This window comes from Andrena cerasifolii, chromosome 8 (assembly GCF_050908995.1).
Source record: "Andrena cerasifolii isolate SP2316 chromosome 8, iyAndCera1_principal, whole genome shotgun sequence".
NCBI classification, from domain to species: domain Eukaryota; kingdom Metazoa; phylum Arthropoda; class Insecta; order Hymenoptera; family Andrenidae; genus Andrena; species Andrena cerasifolii.
The window spans coordinates 999,365-1,019,979 of record NC_135125.1 but is presented as its reverse complement, the minus strand read 5'-3'; the positions used below and the strand labels follow the sequence as shown (position 1 = coordinate 1,019,979).

Sequence of the window (20,615 nt, the reverse complement as noted above, 5' to 3'; positions counted from 1 at the left end):
CAATGCTAAGGACAAATGAAAACCGCAACAATCGGTCACAACGACCGAATATATACATGATGTGAACAAACGAAGCTGAGGGTTTGTAGAAAACTCTAGGGTCAACTTAAATACCGACGCGACTGTATATGTATATCACCTGTAAGTTATCGCAGTTCGTTTCAAATCCAGGTAGAATGTATTGGGTGCAAGTTAAAAGAGTTCTAAAATACTTAGGCACAACAAAAAATAAAACTTTAACGTATTGCTCAGGCAACAATGAAGTAGAGATCTTTAGTGACGCAGATTGGGCGGCAGATTTCGATGATAGACACTCTTACAGTGGTATGATGGTATTTTTGGGTAGAAATGCTGTTTCATGGAAAAGTAACAAACAGAAGTCAATATCCACCTCAACAATGGAGGCCGAGTATGTAGCGTTAGCGAATGCTGTAAAAGCAGTCACGAGTATGGATATGATGTTTAACGAGATGCGAAACTGACTAGATGCTAAATTACTGTAAACCATATGTCATTAGATGTGATAATAAATCGGCAATTGCTTTCGCGTTGAATAGAGTGGAAAGGTCAGCTTCAAGACATATTGACATCGCGTACCACATAACGAGAGAAAGATGCGAAGATGGATTAATAAATTTATGATACGTCTCATCTGGTGACAATGTGGCTGATATATTTACGAAAGAATTGCCATACAATGTAATCACACCGCATGCAATGAGATTGAGACTGCTCGAATAGCATAATAACGTATAGGTGTGTAAAGTGTGCCAAAAGTGGGGGATTGCTGAGATTTGGCACATTTGACACCATGTTCATATCCCGCGCCGCAGCGTAGTCATACTTAAGGCGCCGTATGCGCGAGGGGAGTGTGAATGTTTACCCCCTCCCCCCCGTTCTTCTTACATCTTCTCCGTTATTCCGTTTTCGTCTGTTGAGCACACTTTATAGTTCATAAGAGTATTATAATCGCTTATAATAATTTACATTTATAATCAACACAAATCATATTTGACCCCTAGATCCCAGATACTGCTGATCGTAAAAAGTGTAATAACGCAAAGTTCACAATCGGAGACCAAGGGGCGCTTACAGCGGATAATATATATAATGTGACATTTCGAATTGTTTAACCTGAGATCGCTTCTATTGTACTATGTGAAAAGATTATTCAAGTCAAATTGCACTTGTTGCGTGACCTGCAGGGTCTCTACCAGAGATCTGCAACAGGCGGGTAGGTCGCGGGTCAATCCGCCCGTCACTCGATCGTCTTCCGATTCACCTGTACCCACATCGGGTCAGTCAGGCTAGCGTTGATTTCTATCCGCCGGTAACGCCCGAAGCTGTTATCAGTTACGACGCGGCTACAACTCGCCAGTACGCACTTTTACCGACGACTTTACCCCCATATCACCGGTTCACTCTGACTCGGAGTTGGATGGAGAATGCAACGTAGACAATTTAATATTATTCATGTATATATGGTTATGAAGCATAGGAAAGTAACAGAATTGGAAATGTTTCAGATAAATTGTAATTGTAAAAGTAAACATAACAAATCGTAGCATAAGGGTGTCCGCGGGAAGACTGAACAGCTGGATATCTCCTAAAGTATTGGAGATAAAATTTTTTTTACATAGAATTGCATGGTTCGGGAGGACCAATTTAATAGCGCAGACGATTTTTTTCTTCGATTATTGTTTTAAAAGATACGATGGTCAAGTTCGGTTTTATAAATGGAACTATTTTTTTTTTTGAAGAGAAGAGTTGATAGTGCGTTCTAAGAAAAATTCAATAAGCTTTAATGTATACACTTTATTTCCACTGGTGTTTAAGATATAGCGCTTGCGAAATTACTGATTTTCACTGGAAGAAAACCCTCTGAAACAGCAAGGACCGGGGACGGTCTTACTGGCGCCGCGGGTGGCACTGCCTGTTGAAATGGATACCTACCTGCCAAAAATCTCCGCCAAGGATGGCAGGCCCAAAGGCTGGACAATTCTTTTCCGTCAGAAATGCTACTTAGGTAGGTACATCTGGCGGTACAGTATTGTCTCGTTAGCGACTCGCTGGTCGGGACCGGCGTTGAGTCGGTATCGTGAACAGAACCCTAATTCCGAGTGTTCGTTTCTCGCTTCTTTCTGGCCGGAGGGGGGAGCGAGATGGAACACTGCGTGCGCGGCGAGCGTGCGCGATGGTCGCAAGCGCAAAGGACAGAATGTCAGGCGTCCGAAAGACGGAGCGAGACAAAACATCAACGCGTCGTCGGTCTCGTACCGTCCTCGCTCGCTTTCAGTTCTTCTCGCTCGCTCTCGTTCCATCTCGCTCCAGCTTTCGCCGGGCAAGAGTGAGACAAAAATGGTGGGGATAGCGAAGAGTCGGTATCGTGTACACAAAATCGAGTCGCTAACGAGGAAATACTGTATCGAGAAGCGCACCGTTACTTTTATTTCGCACTTGCTTCTACGCTCGGATGGCCGGTTCTTTTGTGAGGGATGCAAATCTGATTGCTTCTGATACAATCTGCTCCCTATGGTTGAAATTTAGTCTAGCAACTTTCATACCTCCTAACCTAACCAATCGAACTTGCATCCCTCCCAAAAGAACCGGCCATCCGAGCGTAGAAGCAAGTGCGAAATAAAAGTAACGGTGCGCTTCTCGATACCGCCAGATGTACCTACCTAAGTAGCATTTCTGACGGAAAAGAATTGTCCAGCCTTTGGGCCTGCCATCCCTGGCGGAGACGTTTGGCAGGTAGGTATCCATTTCAACAGGCAGTGCCACCCGCGGCGCCAGTAACACCGACCCCGGTGCTTGCTATTCCAGAGGGTTTTCTTCCAGTGAAAATTAGTAATTTTGCAAGCGCAATATCTTAAAAACCAGTGGAAATAAAGTGTATACATTAAAGCTTATTGAATTTGTCTTGGAACGCACTATCAACTCAGGTCTTCAAAAAAAGTAGTTCCATTTGAAAGACCGAACTTGACCATCGTATCTTTTAAAATAATAATTGAAAAAAAATCGTCTCGGCTAATAAAGTAGCCCCATCGAACCATTTAATTACATATTTTTTAAAAAAATTTATCTCCAATACTTTAGGAGAAATCCAGCTGTTCAGTCTACGCGCGGACACCCTGTATGTGGACACGGACAATATCAGATGTAAGTAATTAATACAATTATTTAATTAACACTATAGGGTTTAAACCAACTCATAAACTATATACAGCAACAAAAGATATTTGTAAAGATGTATTATAAGTCCCAATTACTGCCAGTGTCCCTATTATTGCCATTTAATTTATTGTACTCAATAAAAACGTTCCGCATTGAGAGTGGAAATATTTAAGTTCCGTTTTATTTGCGAATGTCGCAGGAACGGCCCTCAGCGTCATTCCTTGGAAATTTCGCACATAATATGGAATTACGCGGAACGTTCCTGAAATGCGAACACACGGAAAACAGTCTTATATTCCACAGGCAATATATGGAAGGAAAATATGTGATGTAAATAATTAATACAATTACTTAATTATCACTACAAGGTTTAAGCAAACTGTTAAACTGAATACGGCAATGAAAGAGATTTGTAAAGTTGTCTGAGCTGCGCAATGTAAATCCACAAACACTAAAAACTTGAAAATAAAAAACATAAAAAAATTTTATGTTAAACGATTTTATTAAAAATGCACTAAAAACTAAAAAAAATCGTTTCTTGTACTACGCAGGATATTTCATAACAGAATATGAATCAATTTAATATAGCATCACGCGTCGAAATGAATTTGTTCTGAGATATTCGGCTCCATGATTAGGGAGATGTAATGGGGTTTGTCAAGACGAGCCTTCATTTTTTAATAATTTGAGTTTAAAGTTTTGCACGGTAGTGTGTAAGTTCGAATACGTAAGCGGAGTGAATATTACGGAGTGTAAGAATATTATGGAGTGTAAGTTCGAATACGTAAGCAATCAACGGTTGTAGCTGCAGCGGTAAAGTATTCGTCTACGGTGCTCTACAGGTCATGGGTTCGAATCTCACTGAGGTAAAAGAATTTTCTATTTATAAAAGACACACGGACGTTATACAACTAGGATTCTGAACACATTCATGTCGCCGTGTCCCTCACAGATACGGTATATACTACTACCGATATTTTTATTTTTGGCCCTACTGCCCGAAACGTTGCGTGACCATTGCTGAAAAATCCCCGAAACGTTGCTGTAAAATTCCGAAACAATGTTGCAGAAATATCTCCCGCAAAGTTGCGCAGAGACGGACATAGCAATTTACTTGTAACGTTTCGGGGACGTTCCGTGCAATGTTTCAAATGTTGCAGCGCAACGGTTCTGCAACGCTCCTGCAACAAAGTGTGTTGTAGGGGGTAGCGTGGGCCGAAAAAATCAAATTTTCGAAGCTCGAAACAGCCTAGTGTGGAAAAATTGCGTCTGGGGAAGACTTCTGTATATTTTCATAAAATTTGCATATTTCGCACTTGAGCAACAGAAAATATTATTGAAGCGCATAAACACGTGAAATAGTGTTTTATATATTGTTGCGAAACGGAGTATCTATATGTTTGTATTTTGGGACGTACCGCGGTTGTAGTGGAACAGGAACATATTTCATTGATTCAAGTAACATTCAATAGCCATTTCTTATAGATTTTTGTGCGCTGAAAACGAATCCGCAAACCGTTTGTTACCATCACCTTCTGTTTTCGAGAAATTTGATTTTGAAAAAAAATATAAATTTCAACTTGGACATCTTTTGAGTACGAACAGTAATAGTTATTCGGTTGCTTGTACCGCCAAATTATTCTATGAACTTATTATTAATAACTGTAAAGTTATTATTGAATTATAAACATTTAAATTAGTTTAAACAACGATCAAAGGGAAAAGGACACCCGAAATGTACCAATTTGTGCAAATATCTTTATATATATTTCAAAAACTAAAGCCATCAACAGAAGTGGTAAGACACGTTTTGTTTTCAATACAGAAGCCAAGAGCGGCGGGCGTACCCACTGTCGCTCAGCAACAGAATCGCTTAAGGGGGTATAACCGTTTGAAAGTGTCAAAAATCAGATTATTTTTTTTTTACATATTTTCATAGATTGATGTTTTAGAAATATTATAAAACAAGTCCGATGTAAAAATTCGGAAAATTGACGAAGTTATAGGCATTTGAATGAGGCGGCATGAGTAGCATGGGGCGGCACGGCGGCTCGACCGATCGCAGCGGTTCGGCCGTTCGCGTCGCGGATACTTACACCTACTATTAATTACCCCTCATTAAGAAACCAGCCCGTTTTTCTACATTTATAGCACTTAACCTTCAGCGGATGCCGTGCAGGGTGATTTTTGGGTCTAAATAGTCCGGGAATCCCCCAAGGGGAAGGGGTGGAGTTAGTAATAAATTTATACAATCAGTGGGTAGAAAAGAGTATTAGCCATGAACCTTTAGACGTCAAAAATATGAGCATAGCAGTCAATGCTTTGCATAGCAAGCAACAGTGTGCATCGGTTCTCAGTGTTTCCAAATCGAAAAATATACCTACACGAAGTCATGAATTCGGCTCCAAAATGTGACAGAAAAGGTAGCCGAAAATCTCATCGACGGGCCAGTAAGCCTATAAAAAGGCACCCATCACGTTATCCTGATTGTGAGAAAGGGGAAACGAACACAAGTGCGTCAGCTAAGAAATTAAAAATGGATGAATATCAAGACGTGACCGTGGAATCTTCATTTGGGTACAGAATGTTGAATTTTATTCCTGTGTTTTCTGCAATTGGTGATTACGTGAAGTGCAAACATTGTGACAGCAATGTAGAATTTTCAGAATCAAATATCCGTGGACTTGGTTTCAAAGTGGAAATAAAGTGTAGTTCGTGTCCTTCTAAATTTATAAATTCCTGTCCGATTACCGATAATCACGCGTACGAAATAAATAAAAGATTAGTTTTTGTAATGCGGATCTTAGGAATTGGAGCAGCAGGGATTAGAAAGTTTTGTGGACTAATGGATCTCCCTAAACCTGTCATTCAATCAACATACGACGCGATAGTAAAGAACATTCATTGCGCCGCGGAAGCTGTGTGTAGAAATTCAATCCTCTGTGCGGCGACGGAAGAAAAATGTCTTACTGCGAAATATAACCAAGTTGAAGAACCTGCAGGCCTAACTGTTTCTGGGGATGGAACCTGGCAAAAAAGAGGTTTCTCCTCATTATACGGCATTACAGCTTTGATAGGACATTTTTCAGGAAAAGTTCTGGATGTCATAATTAAATCAAGTTTTTGCAAAGGCTGCGAAACTATGACAGAGAAGATTAATACTGCGGAATATGAAGAGTGGAAAGAAACCCATAACTGCTCTGTAAATCACGAAGGAAGTGCGAGCAAAATGGAAATGGACGAAATTAGTGAGATGTTTCACAGATCCGAAGGACTACACGAAACAAAATATTTAAATTACATCGGAGATGGGGATAGCAAAACATTTGCAGGACTATTAGCATCTTCCCCATATGGTGAACCTGTAAAAAAGAAAGAATGCGTTGGACATGTGCAGAAGCGTATGGGAACAAGGCTGCGCAATTTGAAAAAGAAAACCAAAGGGCTTGGCGGAAAAGGACACGGAAAATTAACAGCAAAGTTAATAGACGAACTCACAGTTTATTATGGAAAGGCAATTAGGAATAGCTGTCATTCCATTAGACACATGAAAAGAGGAATTTGGGCAACTTTCTACCACAAAATTTCTACGGACAATAAGCCGCAACATCAAAATTGTCCTGCAGGAAACGGTTCCTGGTGTTCATGGCAAAAGGCGAAAGCTGAAAACAAATTGCACGAATACAGACATAAGCCTGTTTTAACGAGCGAAGTTGCCGAAGCAATACGTCCTATTTATGAAGAACTGAGCAGTGATAATTTATTGGAACGATGTCTCGGCGGCTTTACTCAGAATAGTAATGAAAGCTTGAACGCGCTCTTCTGGAAAATTGCTCCTAAAACCATCTTCAGTGGTGCAACAATAATTGAAATAGCGGCCTTTATCGGCGCTGCAATCTTTAATGATGGACATAAAAGTCTTTTACATATATTGGACAGTATGAACATTAAAATCGGCCCTGGAGCCTACGAAGGGTGTTGGGCGGAGGATCATCACCGCATTACTTTGAGTACGATTCGAGCGCATGAAGCCACTAAAGAAGCCAGAACTGCTGAACGATTGTCAAGAATAGCTGCTGAAGAAGCTGTTTCGTCTGCTGAAGGCTTACTTTATGCCCCTGGAATCGCTGATTAAGTGTGAGATACGAAAAATACAGTTTATCAGCAAAGCATCAGAGTCAAAACTTCAAACGCGTTTTTCTCGAAACTATATTTTTCATTACGGTGGCCCTAAAAACTCGCGCTATGTTCAACCAATTCACTTCCAATTTTGCATGCAGAATCATAATAAGATTCCGCATCGTCCAACGAAGGCTTTTTTTATTTCGATTCCCCGTTTATTATTTATAAAGGAAAAAGGTGGATTTTTCTCTTAGAAAAATTTAACTTTACCTTTGATCTCTCACCATTTCTTTATTTTTCAAAATTTTCAAAATCGCCTTCGTTGGACGATGTGGAATCTTATTATGATTCTGCATGCGAAATTTGAAGTAAATTGGTTGAACGTAGCGCGAGTTTTTAGGGGCACCGTTTAGCCGTCTAAAATCGAGAGACTTTCGGACATGTATCCGTAACTTCCGAAAAACAATAGTTTTTTAACTGAAACTTTTTTTATAAGTAGTTCATAATACTATGTAAACATAGTTAAAAAACGGGAAATCTGCATCAAACCGTTGACTTGTAAAAAAATCCACAAAATGTATACATTTTCCGAGGGTTCAAACGGGTATACCCCCTTAAGGAGGGATTGCACCTTGTTGGGCCGAAAAATAGGTAATTTTTGTACAAAAACGGTTCGACAAATTAATTTGAGGTTTGGTAGGCTATTTTATTGTATCTTGAAATATTGTCTTGAATTTTTATGTGACAGTGAAAAGAAAAACATGGCAGATACAGAGAGAGAGCGTTGAAAAACAATCGGGTGGTCCTAGCGTTGACGAAAAGTACTGTAAGGGTTATCCGAAACACAAAACGGAAAAGAGATTCTTAAACTATATGAATGTGGCTATGGGTGGTAGTATATGCATTAAGAAAAATGAAAAAATGTTAAAATGGCAGCCTTTTGAAGGAGATGAAGCGCCCTGATCTGAGCCTGAGAAAGGTTTTGCCTCAAAATCGGGAAACAAATACGGCAATAAATCTACTACCAGCCATAGCTACATTCATATAGTTTAAGAATTTCGGATAATTCTTAGAGTACTTTTCGTTAACGCCAGGGCCACCCCATTATTTTTCAACGCTCTCTCTGTATCTGCCATGTTTATTTTTCACTGTCACACAAAAATTCAGAACAATAGTTCAAGATGCAATAAACAACCTGCCAAACAGCAAATTAATTACCTATTTTTCGGCCCAGCAAGGAGCAATCCCCCCTTAAGGGGTTATACCTAGTCAGGCGGCCGAAAAGAGGCGAATGTTTGTGATTTTTTTTTGAAAAAGCGGAAACATATATTCTTACAGAACATTTTTTGCACTTAAAAGAGCAACATTTAAAGAACATTTGGTAATTTTTTTGTTGAAAAATATTTACGTTTATAATAAAGTAACAACCCACATTTTTCGTGCAAAAATCACGCGAAAAAAATCAAGATTTAAAATTTAAACAGCCGCCATTTTGTTTTAAATTAATATTTCCCCTTATATATGTTATTCCCCTTGTATAACCCCTTAAGCGATTCTGTCGCTGAGCATCAGTGGGTACGCCCGCCGCTCTTGGCTTCTGTATTGAAAACAAAACGTGTCTTATCACTTCTGTTGATGGCTTCCAGGGGAAAAATGTCTACTGCATCGCGTGGAGTAGTCCGATTTTCTCCTAGACCTTTAGTTTTTGAAATATAAAGAAAGATATCTGCAAAAATTGGTGCATTTCGGGTGTTCTTTTCCCTTCGATCATTGTTTAAACATATTTAAAAGTTCATAATGCAGTCATAACTTATATCGTTGTATTCGGGAGGGTTCATAGAATAATTTGGCGGAACAATGTTATTCAAATGTTTATAATTCAATAATAACTTTACAGTTATTAATAATAAGTTCATAGAATAATTTGGCGGTACAAGCAACCGAATAACTATTACTGTTCGTACTCAAAAGATGTCCAAGTTGAAATTTATATTTTCTTTTTAAAACCGAATTTCTCGAAAACAGAGAGTGATGGCGACAAACGGTTTGCGGATTCGTTTTCAGCGCACAAAAATCTGTAAGAAGCGGCTATTGAGTGTCACAGATCCAACAGTCTGTTGAATCGACAACTGAATCAAGGAAATATGTTCCTCTTTCACTACAACCGCGTTACGTCTCAAAATAGAAACACTTAGATACTCCGCTTCGCAACAATATACCGCGGGAAGACTGAACAGCTGGATATCTCTTAACGTATTGGAGAAAAAAAATATATGGAATTGCAAGGTTTGAGGGGGCAAATTTATTAGCCGAGACAATTTTTTTTCGATTATTATTTTAAAACATACGATGTTCAAGTTCGGTTTTTTAAATGGAACTATTTTTTTTCTAGTTCACTTGATAGTGGGTTCCAAGACAAATTCAATAACCTAGAATGTATACACCTTATTTCCACTGGTTTTCGAGATATTGCGTTTGCAAATTTACTGATTTTCACTGGAAGAAAACCCGCTAGAATAGCAAGCTCCGGGGGTGGTCCTATTCGCGCCACAGGTGGCACGCATGGAGCATTGCCTGTTCAAACAGATACCTACCTGCCAAAAGTCTACGCCAGGAATGGCAGGCCCAAAAGCTGGACAATTTTTTTCCGTCACGAATGCTAGGTAGGTACATCTGCGGTATCGAGAAGCGTACCGTTAATGTTTCAAAACGTCATATTTTCCTACTTCTCATTGCGTACAAACTATAAATAAATTTTTTGAAGTTTTGAAACATTAACGAAACATTAACCCACTCTCGCTCTCGTGACCGACCTGAGTGCTCGGTTATACAGAGCAGTAGTCTCTCATATCTCGACAACATTCGCCGAAATCGTTACGCATCCATTGTATTGCCTCAATTATTATGAATCTCAAATAAACCGCATTTTTCTCAACATTTCTGAGTTCTCTCTATACAATGGTGGTGATAGAAAATAGTCTAGTTGCTTCTGTATCATTACTTTCATAAGTTCAAAAATTAAATTTTTATTCAATTAGTTCTGCAGGCCTCAGAATTTAATGTTCTAGTTTTCTTTTGTTAAATGTTTACTTTATGGGAGAATTCTCCGATTTCAATAACCTTGACATATGTTGCCAAGGTCATCATTCTGAACAACATTTCCCTCTAAACTTTTTGCCGCTCGGCTTTGGGTTATGAGATATTCGCAAAAAAAATCACTTAACACTAGAATTGCCGAATTTAACACATACATCGGTTCGTTACCATGCTTTACGCGCCCGCGAGCGAAGCCGCCAGTAAACAGACACCACGCTGAGTTTCGTGGTCTTCGCCGCTCGAAATCAGCGGAGCCATACAACGTTGCGCACCCAGCAGTGACGAAACTGAAGTTCGGCATTTCTAATCAGATCCTTTCCGTTTTCCCGATGAAATTGGTCCCAAAATCGACATAATTCGGACCATAATTAAGAAAATAACATGAAAAATTAATTAGTCAGCTGTGAGCGGGGCAGCGACCACTCGCACGCACACGCCTGAGGCACGTGTAAATACAAACCCCCACACACAATAAAACCAACCCCGCTGGTTCAAAGCATGAAATTGATATACAGGGTGTCCCACTAAGGAGTGGACAGCGCGATATCTCTTAAAGTATTGTCGATAAAAATATAAAAAAAATAGGGAATTGCATGGTTCGAGGGGGGCCATTTATTAACGCGAACGAATTTTGTTTTCGATTATTATTTTAAAAGATACGATGGTCAAGTTCGGTTTTTCAAATGGAACTATTTTTTTTGAAGACCTGAGTTCATAGTGCGTTCCAAGACAAATTCAATAAGCTTTAATGTATACACTTTATTTCCACTGGTTTTTAAGATATTGCGCTTGCAAATTTACTGATTTTCACTGCAAGAAACCCCTTTGAAATGGCAAAAACCGGGGGCGGTCTTACTGACGCCACGGGTGGCACTGCCTGTTGAAATGGATACTTACCTGCCAAAGGTCTACGCCAGAAATGGCAGGCCCAAAGGCTGGACAATTCTTTTCCGTCAGAAATGCTACTTAGGTAGGTACATCTGCGGTGTCGAGAAGCGCATCGTTACTTTTATTTCGCACTTGCTTCTACGCTCGGATGGCCGGTTCTTTTGGGAGGGATGCAAGTTGGATTGGTTCTGATATAATCTGCTCCCTATGGTTGAAATTTAGTGTAGCAACTTTCACTCCTCCTAACCTAACCAATCCAACTTGCATCCCTCCCAAAAGAACCGGCCATCCGAGCGTAGAAGCAAGTGCGAAATAAAAGTAACGATACCTACCTAAGTAGCATTTCTGACGGAAAAGAATTGTCCAGCCTTTGGGCCTGCCATTTCTGGCGTAGACCTTTGGCAGGTAAGTATCCATTTCAACAGGCAGTGCCACCCGTGGCGCCAGTAAGACCGCCCCCGGTTTTTGCCATTCAAATTTGCAAGCGCAATATCTTAAAAACCAGTGGAAATAAAGTGTATACATTAAAGCTTATTGAATTTGTCTTGCAACGCACTATCAACTCAGGTCTTCAAAAAAAATAGTTCCATTTGAAAAACCGAACTTAACCATCGTATCTTTTAAAATAATAATCGAAAACAAAATTCGTTCGCGCTAATAAATGGGCCCCCTCGAACCATGCAATTCCCTATTTTTTTTATATTTTTATCGACAATACTTTAAGAGATATCGCGCTGTCCACTCCTTAGTGGGACACCCTGTAGTGCGGTCGACTCTACTGGGTACGTGGGTCTGCATCTACGCGTGCCTCCTGCGTGTGCCTGGGACTGCTCCGCACTCAACTTTCTCGGCTTTGAACTAGGGTTGCCGATCTGAGATCGATTAATCGAAAGTTTTTAGATCGATTTTTCAGTGGAAATTGATCCTATGGAATCGATCCTCTAGGAACAGAAATTGTGTTCCGATTCTTTATTATTTATAGATACACCTTTTTCGCGCATTTCAGCTGAATGTAAAAGTAATCTATTGTCTGCTTCGCACTTCGTGATTATACTACTACATTTACCGATTTTTATTTTTGATATTATACAGTATTTTGTTTTTGTTGCATTGCAAATTGTTCAAAACAGGCAATCTAAAGGTGGGATTCCACTGAGGCAATGCAAGGCAACATGTCGCATGCAATGAGTGGGATAGTGATTGCATGTGTTGCATCCGAAAAAAGATGCGACGATGTTACCGGTTGCCGGTTACCAAATAGTTGCCTCAGTGGAATCCCACCTTTATACTTCATGAGAGGAAGACTACATGTTGTATGTGTAGCCACTGCTCAGTTTGTTTAGCTCCAGGTTTGTTTAGAGCTCTCTAAACAAACCTGGAGAGTGAACAGACCAATGGCGCCCGGTCCGAGAAAGAGGGAAGATAATGGGTGAACCTATCTCTATCTTACAACAGACTATGGATGTATAATGCATGTGAGTGAAGTTACCCGCACACAACATGCATACATAACACGGACAGTACAGAGTATGAGGGATAATACGAAGAAGAGTAGGTTCACCGCTTATCTTGTTTCCCTCGGACCGCTGTTGCCTATACTCCTTCCCACTGTTGTTCGCTCTCCAGGTTTGTTTAGAGCTCAATGTGTGTAGCAAGCGAGTTTATACGCATTCGCGTTTCCTTTGTTCTACCTACTTACGACGAGAAAAACATGCACTACTTACTTAATCTTCAATGAATTTAAGATTCCAAAAAGTTGAATCCATTTCTTCAACATCGATTCTTTACAAGGCGATTTTTTCCTAAATCGATTTTTCATCTTGCGATTCGAATCAATTTTTCAAATCGATACTTTCCGAAAAAATCGGCAACCCTACTTTGAACTGCGCGACCCAGTGGAAGGAGGTTCGAACGCTAATATTCAACTGTTAGTATCTCGAGAACGAAGCCTCGGATCCCAAAACGGTAAAGGACTTTTCGATGTCTTTTTGCATCGGGATATTGCATGTTCCGGGATGTCCCTGAATTTTCGGACTCTCTGTATATGTATATATATATATATATATATATATATATGTGTGTGTGTGTGTGTGTGTGTGTGTGTGTGTGTGTGTGTGTGTGTGTGGACACCTGATTGGACCCAAGTCCGGTATAGAAACCACACGCATGCATCCCGTCTTTGTCTGAAACAGTACGAAATGTGAAGCCGATCTTTTGACGACTGAAGTCACCAAATGTGTCCCTCAACGTAAATAAACAAGTTTATCAAAGTATGTTATGGCTACGATACACCTTCCATCACGCATCGCCTAATGTATACAGGGTGTCCCAAAAATGTCGGAGTTCCTTGAAAGGGGTGACTCAGGGGGTGATTTGAAACAACTTTTTCCTTAGCGAAAATATTGTCCGAAGCTTCGTTAACGAGATATTAACAAAAAACCCCGACCACTCAGAGCGCGCGCCTTCCTCCCGAGCTCCCGTTGTAGCGTTGGCTACGCGGTAGGCGGCTGCGCTTGTACTACGAAGGTACGAACAAGCAAGTCGGCATGCATCGAAGGAAACCGCGTTACACAGTTTTTAAATAATAATTGTTTGAAGTGAGAGGACAAGAAATACGCAAATTTCTTTTTCAAATAAGGCATAAACGAAAAGGTAATGTAACAAAAAATGTACAAGTGATCATAATTCGTTATTGAGGTAAAAATCCGTAGTTTAATCACGGCCAACATAACTAAATTTAAAAAATAATATTAGGTGTATGAATAAATTCTTTCAGACTGGATTTACATAATCGGTATAAAGCAACCGAATTTCTATCGCAGTGATATTCGTAAGCTACCAGAAAAATGGCAAAAGGTAATTAACAATAATGGAAATTATTACGATAATTGAGTTGTTTTTTTTTTTTAAATCAAACTGTTATTGAAACCTAAAATCGAACAGAATTTATTTCTACACCTAATAATCACTAATAAATTAAATAACACTCACCCCTACGAGCATTGCTTTCCTTCCTTTTCGGCAACCTGTGTCACTAACTAGGTCACTGTGCCGATCCTGGTCATCGGTGGACGAAAAGATTTATTGTAGGGTTGCGCCCACTCCTCAGCTGATCGCAGGTATACGACACCACCCGAAGGTAAGGATCGCAACGTCAAGTGCGTTCGGGTTAATGTACCGAATATTCACTTCACTGCACGGCCACTAACACTAATCACTTAATTTACTTTTCATGGAGCGTGTTGTTCCTACGTTATAAAATTGGTGGCCCTGAAAGAGGCCGATTACTGTTAGTTGTGCAGTTGCTCGATGTGACCACCCTCAGCGTCTATGCACGCCTTGCGGCATCATTGACTCCGTTGAGAATAATCTTGACGCCAAACGCCGAATCGTACCCTTGCTGGGGGTTTGGGTGTGCGGATATTCCCGTGCATACACTCGCACAGTAGCACTTGTGTTCCCGTTGTTCCCGGCGTATACCCAGAACAGCGCGTAATATTTTTGAGCGGTGAACATTTCTGAGACGAGATTGCTAGCTGACTGACAGGATTTTTTGCAAGCAACTTCCTCTACCCCCAAGTAGTTTCTCTCCTTCCATTATGAGTCAACTCCCACCAGGACAAGAGGCTTTAGGTAAAAAGCCGCCAGCACATTTTCGAAACACACGTGCTTTGCAGAAGTGCAACGAACGACCCATCCTACACATTCAGATAAGTCCGCGCTCCGTCCTTTTACTGCCAATGTACCCATTGCTTCGAGATACACAGTAGACACCACGTGTTTCGGTTCGACAGGGCCCGAAAAGAATAGAAACAGAAAGTCTTCGAGTTGCTATAAAGAAGAAAAGGCATACCATTCCTGTTTCCGTTTTCCAATACCCTGAGTTCACGTCAGCTACGAGGCGGAACCATAAATAAGCCATAAATTACCCAAAACAAATCATTCTCTACCGGCGACTCGCAGGACAATACGGTCATAAACCGCAGCCTTGGCGAAATGCTTTGGCTGGCCAGCCTGATTAATTTTTGGGAACTAGTAATTAAAAAGTAATATCCAACATCAATACACCTCGCGGAGAGATACACGAAGAAAGGGGGTAACTCGTTTACTGCGCGTAGTACCGCCTGCTTCGTGTTTCCTTCGAATTAAAGACAGATCCCTTACCTCTCGAGTATAAGCGCGCGCTAGAATAACAAAACAAAAGCACGCGTTGACGTATTCCGTGCGAGAAAAGGTGGGCACGAATTCCGATTGGTCCTAACCTAACCAATCTGCCCTGCATCCCTCCCAAACGGCCACTGTTTTGAAGAGGCCTTCTTCTCAGCCATGTCTCCTCCCTAAGGCCCACCAGTATAAACACGCGCTTGAATTTCAAAATAAAAGCACGCGACGACGTATTCCGTGCGAGAGAAGGTGGGCTTCAGGGAAGAGATCCAGGGCAGATTGGTTAGCTTAGGACCAATCGGACGCGTGCTTTTGTTTTGAAATTGGAGCGCGTGCTTATACTCGAGAGATAAGGGACCTGCCTTTAATTGGAAGGAAGGACGAAGCAGATGGGACTACGCGCAGTCAGCGAGTTACCCCCTTTCTTCCTGTGTCTCTCCGCGAGACGTATTTAAAATTAATCAGGCTGGCCAGCCAAAGCATTTCGCCAAGGCTGCGGTTTATGACCGTATTGTCCTGCGAGTCGCCGGTAGAGAATGATTTGTTTTGGGTAATTTATGGCTTATTTATGGTTCCGCCTCGTAGCTGACGTGAACTCAGGGTATTGGAAAACGGAAACAGGAATGGTATGCCTTTTCTTCTTTATAGCAACTCGAAGACTTTCTGTTTCTATTCTTTTCGGGCCCTGTCGAACCGAAACACGTGGTGTCTACTGTGTATCTCGAAGCAATGGGTACATTGGCAGTAAAAGGACGGAGCGCGGACTTATCTGAATGTGTAGGATGGGTCGTTCGTTGCACTTCTGCAAAGCACGTGTGTTTCGAAAATGTGCTGGCGGCTTTTTACCTAAAGCCTCTTGTCCTGGTGGGAGTTGACTCATAATGGAAGGAGAGAAACTACTTGGGGGTAGAGGAAGTTGCTTGCAAAAAATCCTGTCAGTCAGCTAGCAATCTCGTCTCAGAAATGTTCACCGCTCAAAAATATTACGCGCTGTTCTGGGTATACGCCGGGAACAACGGGAACACAAGTGCTACTGTGCGAGTGTATGCACGGGAATATCCGCACACCCAAACCCCCAGCAAGGGTACGATTCGGCGTTTGGCGTCAAGATTATTCTCAACGGAGTCAATGATGCCGCAAGGCGTGCATAGACGCTGAGGGTGGTCACATCGAGCAACTGCACAACTAACAGTAATCGGCCTCTTTCAGGGCCACCAATTTTATAACGTAGGAACAACACGCTCCATGAAAAGTAAATTAAGTGATTAGTGTTAGTGGCCGTGCAGTGAAGTGAATATTCGGTACATTAACCCGGACGCACTTGACGTTGCGATCCTTACCTTCGGGTGGTGTCGTATACCTGCAATCAGCTGAGCAGTGGGCGCAACCCTACCATAAATCTTTTCGTCCACCGATGACCAGGATCGGCACAGTGACCTACTTAGTGACACTTAGTGACACTAAGTAGGTCACTGTGCCGATAGGTTTCCAAAACGGAAGGAAAGGAAGGAAAGGAATGCCCGTAGGGGTGAGTGTTATTTAATTTATTAGTGATTATTAGGTGTAGAAATAAATTCTGTTCGATTTTAGGGTTCAATAACAGTTTGATTTAAAAAATATGAAAACAACTCAATCATGGAAATAATTTTCATTATTGTTAATTACCTTTTGCCATTTTTCTGGTAGCATACGAATATCACTGCGATAGAAATTCGGTTGCTTTATACTGATTATGTAAATCCAGTCTGAAAGAATTTATTCATACACCTAATATTATTTTTTAAATTTAGTTATATTGGCCGTAATTAAACTACGGATTTTTACCTCAATAACGAATTACGATCACTTGTCGTACATTTTCTGTTACATTACCTTTTCGTTTATGCCTTATTTGAAAATGAAAGGGTATAGCCGATTAAGGTGTTCAAAATTGCCCCAGAGCCAAATTCGAGTTGCGATGGGTCATTCGATAGCTTATCAAAAAGAACTATTTTTGGCAATTTTCAAGTTGATATCTTGATCTGGGGGGTAATAAAGGGCAAAAATTGAAAAACATGTTTTTTCAATTTCTGCTATCCTAATGCATGAAAAATTTTGAAAAAAATCAGAAATATAGCAGTTATCCAGGCACATATTATAGAATTTTTCAGATTTTTAAATTGAAAATTCACGTTATGAAAAATGATAAACTGAAAAAAATGCGGAAAAATGCCGATTTCGTATTCACGCAATCTTGGCACCACTTTTATATTTTTACGGTAAGTACATATTACTATTACTATTATCTTGGATTTTTTCAGATTTTTTTATTTGGTGCGCCCTAGTTAGAAAAATCGAAAACTGATTCTCGCGGCGTTTTTAACGTGTCAGGGCAACTTGTGCGTCGAACTTTTGTACATTTTTCATAAAATAAGTCTTTCGTGTGATGTTCAATGTCTTAGCATGCCGCGAAACAGTATATGAATTAAAGAAAAGTAAATAAATCCAGTCAAAGAGAAGTGTGACTTGGACCATATATTCAGAATCACTTCGTGTATTTTCAAGAACGACGGTAGCGCAACGGTAAGATGCCAGCGCAATAGATCGCGGGTAACTTCTTGAACATAGGTTCGCGCCCCGGTGCCCGATTTACATTTATTTTGCATTATATATATTTTCTCCAATTCCTAACTATATAGTAGCGATCAATAGTTATTTACGAGTGTTTCAAACATATTTATAAAATATTTTAACCTGAGATATACGTAAAACTCTGATTTTGGAGCGATACTTAACAGCATCGTTTCTCTTGTCACGTCCTCTGTTAATTACGGTATTGTAAACATTTCCTACGCTACATTAATATATGCAACTAGTTTTTACTCCTTTTACCTACAATATTTATAGATGGATTGCAGTTGGAATACGTTTGTTGTTTTGCTGCTGTTCTTCCTTCTCTTTCAAATCATACGATTCACTCTTTTTTAAAACCATTTGAATGTTAGAATTTCTACCATGGCTTTCGAAGTATATCAGAGGGCGCATATGTGTCATGTTGTTATTGATTTCATCTTGAGGTGACTCGAAAACGTCCTGTAAACACCACGTTTCTGTTTTTAAATGGAATCCTATATTTTTTAATAAATATTATTACAGTTGATGCCAAAACATTTCCAAAGCGCTACTTACGTGTGTATGTTGCACAATTCAATGTCGAAATAAAAAACGTCAAATGCGACTTAGTTAAAATGACTTTCGCTACACCCCTTTGCGCCGTTTACTGTTAGGACAATAGAATGTCGCTGAAAAAGTTCTTGCTTAACCAGTGGTAGGTCGATTATGACGATCCCGTGGCAGGCCTTAGCTGGGCCAAAAATACAATAATATACAGGAACGGTTATCCCAGGGTTAATAATTACGAAGCAGTAAGTTAAATACAGCCCGGCACTGCCATACAATTATTTATGTACACCTAAAGGCAGATAAAGGGAAAATGCACACCACCTTACCTTCGACTTGATAGAACATGGTGATTATGTACTTTCCCGTTGTACACTGAAGTCATGGTAGAAATTCTAACATTCAAATGGTTTTAAAAAAGAGTGAATCGTATGATTTGAAAGAGAAGGAAGAACAGCAGCAAAACAACAAACGTATTCCAACTGCAATCCATCTATAAATATTGTAGGTAAAAGGAGTAAAAACTAGTTGCATGTATTAATGTAGCGTAGGAAATGTTTACAATACCGTAATTAACAGAGGACGTGACAAGAGAAACGATGCTGCTAAGTATCGCTCCAAAATCAGAGTTTTACGTATATCTCAGGTTAAAATATTTTATAAATATGTTTGAAACACTCGTAAATAACTATTGATCGCTACTATATAGTTAGGAATTGGAGAAAATATATATAATGCAAAATAAATGTAAATCGGGCACGGGGGCGCGAACCTATGTTCAAGAAGTTACCCGCGATCTATTGCGCTGGCATCTTACTGTTGCGCTACCGACGTTTTTGGAAATACACTAAGTGATTCTGAATATATGGTCCAAGTCACACTTCTCATTGACTGGATTTATTTACTTTTCTTTAATTCATATACTGTTTCGCGGCATGCTAAGACATTGAACATCACACGAAAGACTTATTTTATGAAAAATGTACATAAGTTCGACGCACAAGTTGCTCTGACACGTTAAAAACGCCGCGAGAATCAGTTTTTGATTTTTCTAACTACGGCGCACCAAATCAAAAAATCTGAAAAAATCCAAGATAATAGTAATAGTAATATGTACTTACCGTAAAAATATAAAAGTGGTGCCAAGATTGCGTGAATACGAAATCGGCATTTTTCCGCATTTTTTTCAGCTTATCATTTTTCATAACGTGAATTTTCAATTTAAAAATCTGAAAAAATTCTATAATATGTGCCTGGATAACTGCTATATCTCTGATTTTTTTCAAAAATTTTCATGCAATAGGATAGCAGAAATTGAAAAAAAAACATGTTTTTCAATTTTTGCCCTTTACTACCCCCCAGATCAAGATATTAACTTGAAAATTGCCAAAAATAGTTCTTTTTTGATAAGCTATCGAATGACCCATCGCAACTCGAATTTGGCTCTGGGGCAATTTTGAACACCTGATTCGGCTATACCCTTTACGTATCTCTTGTTCTCTCACTTCAAACAATTATTATTTAAGATTCTGCTAAAAAAAAAACAACTGTGTAACGCGGTTTCCTTCGATGTATGCCGACTTGCTTGTTCGTACCTTCGTAGTACAAGCGCAGCCGCCTACCGCGTAACCAACGCTACAACGGGAGCTCGGGCGGAAGGCGCGCGCTCTGATTAGTCGGGGTTTTTTGTTAATATCTCGTTAACGAAGCTTTGGACAATATTTTCGCTAAGGAAAAAGTTGTTTCAAATCACCCCCCGAGTTACCCCTTTCAAGGAACTCCGACATTTTTGGGACACCCTGTAGATTCGTTATAATTCTTTCATTGGGGATATCAAATTCGCCATTGAAGAATTGCAATCTATAATTTCTTCTGTGGATAATACTTTTGCTTGCTACATTGTTGACGTCTTCCTCATGTGGCAAATTTCGTAGGTGAATATGCGAATTCGAGAATGCATGACGTCGCACATCGGCGTGAAAAGACAAATGTGTGTGCGAATGATTGTA

The 20,615-nt window shown here is 40.0% G+C and overlaps 2 protein-coding genes across 7 annotated transcripts in view; one reads left to right on the top strand and one right to left on the bottom strand.

Annotated features, from left to right (window-relative positions):
* LOC143372209 (uncharacterized) overlaps window positions 1-20,615 on the bottom strand; it is a 568,382-nt gene that overhangs the window by 387,108 nt on the left and 160,659 nt on the right. The window lies entirely within an intron of this gene.
* Window positions 6,333-7,913, top strand: LOC143372299 (uncharacterized). The gene has a single exon (XM_076818331.1). The coding sequence runs from the start codon at window positions 6,407-6,409 to the stop codon at window positions 7,310-7,312; it is 906 nt and encodes a 301-aa protein (XP_076674446.1). The 5' UTR covers window positions 6,333-6,406; the 3' UTR covers window positions 7,313-7,913.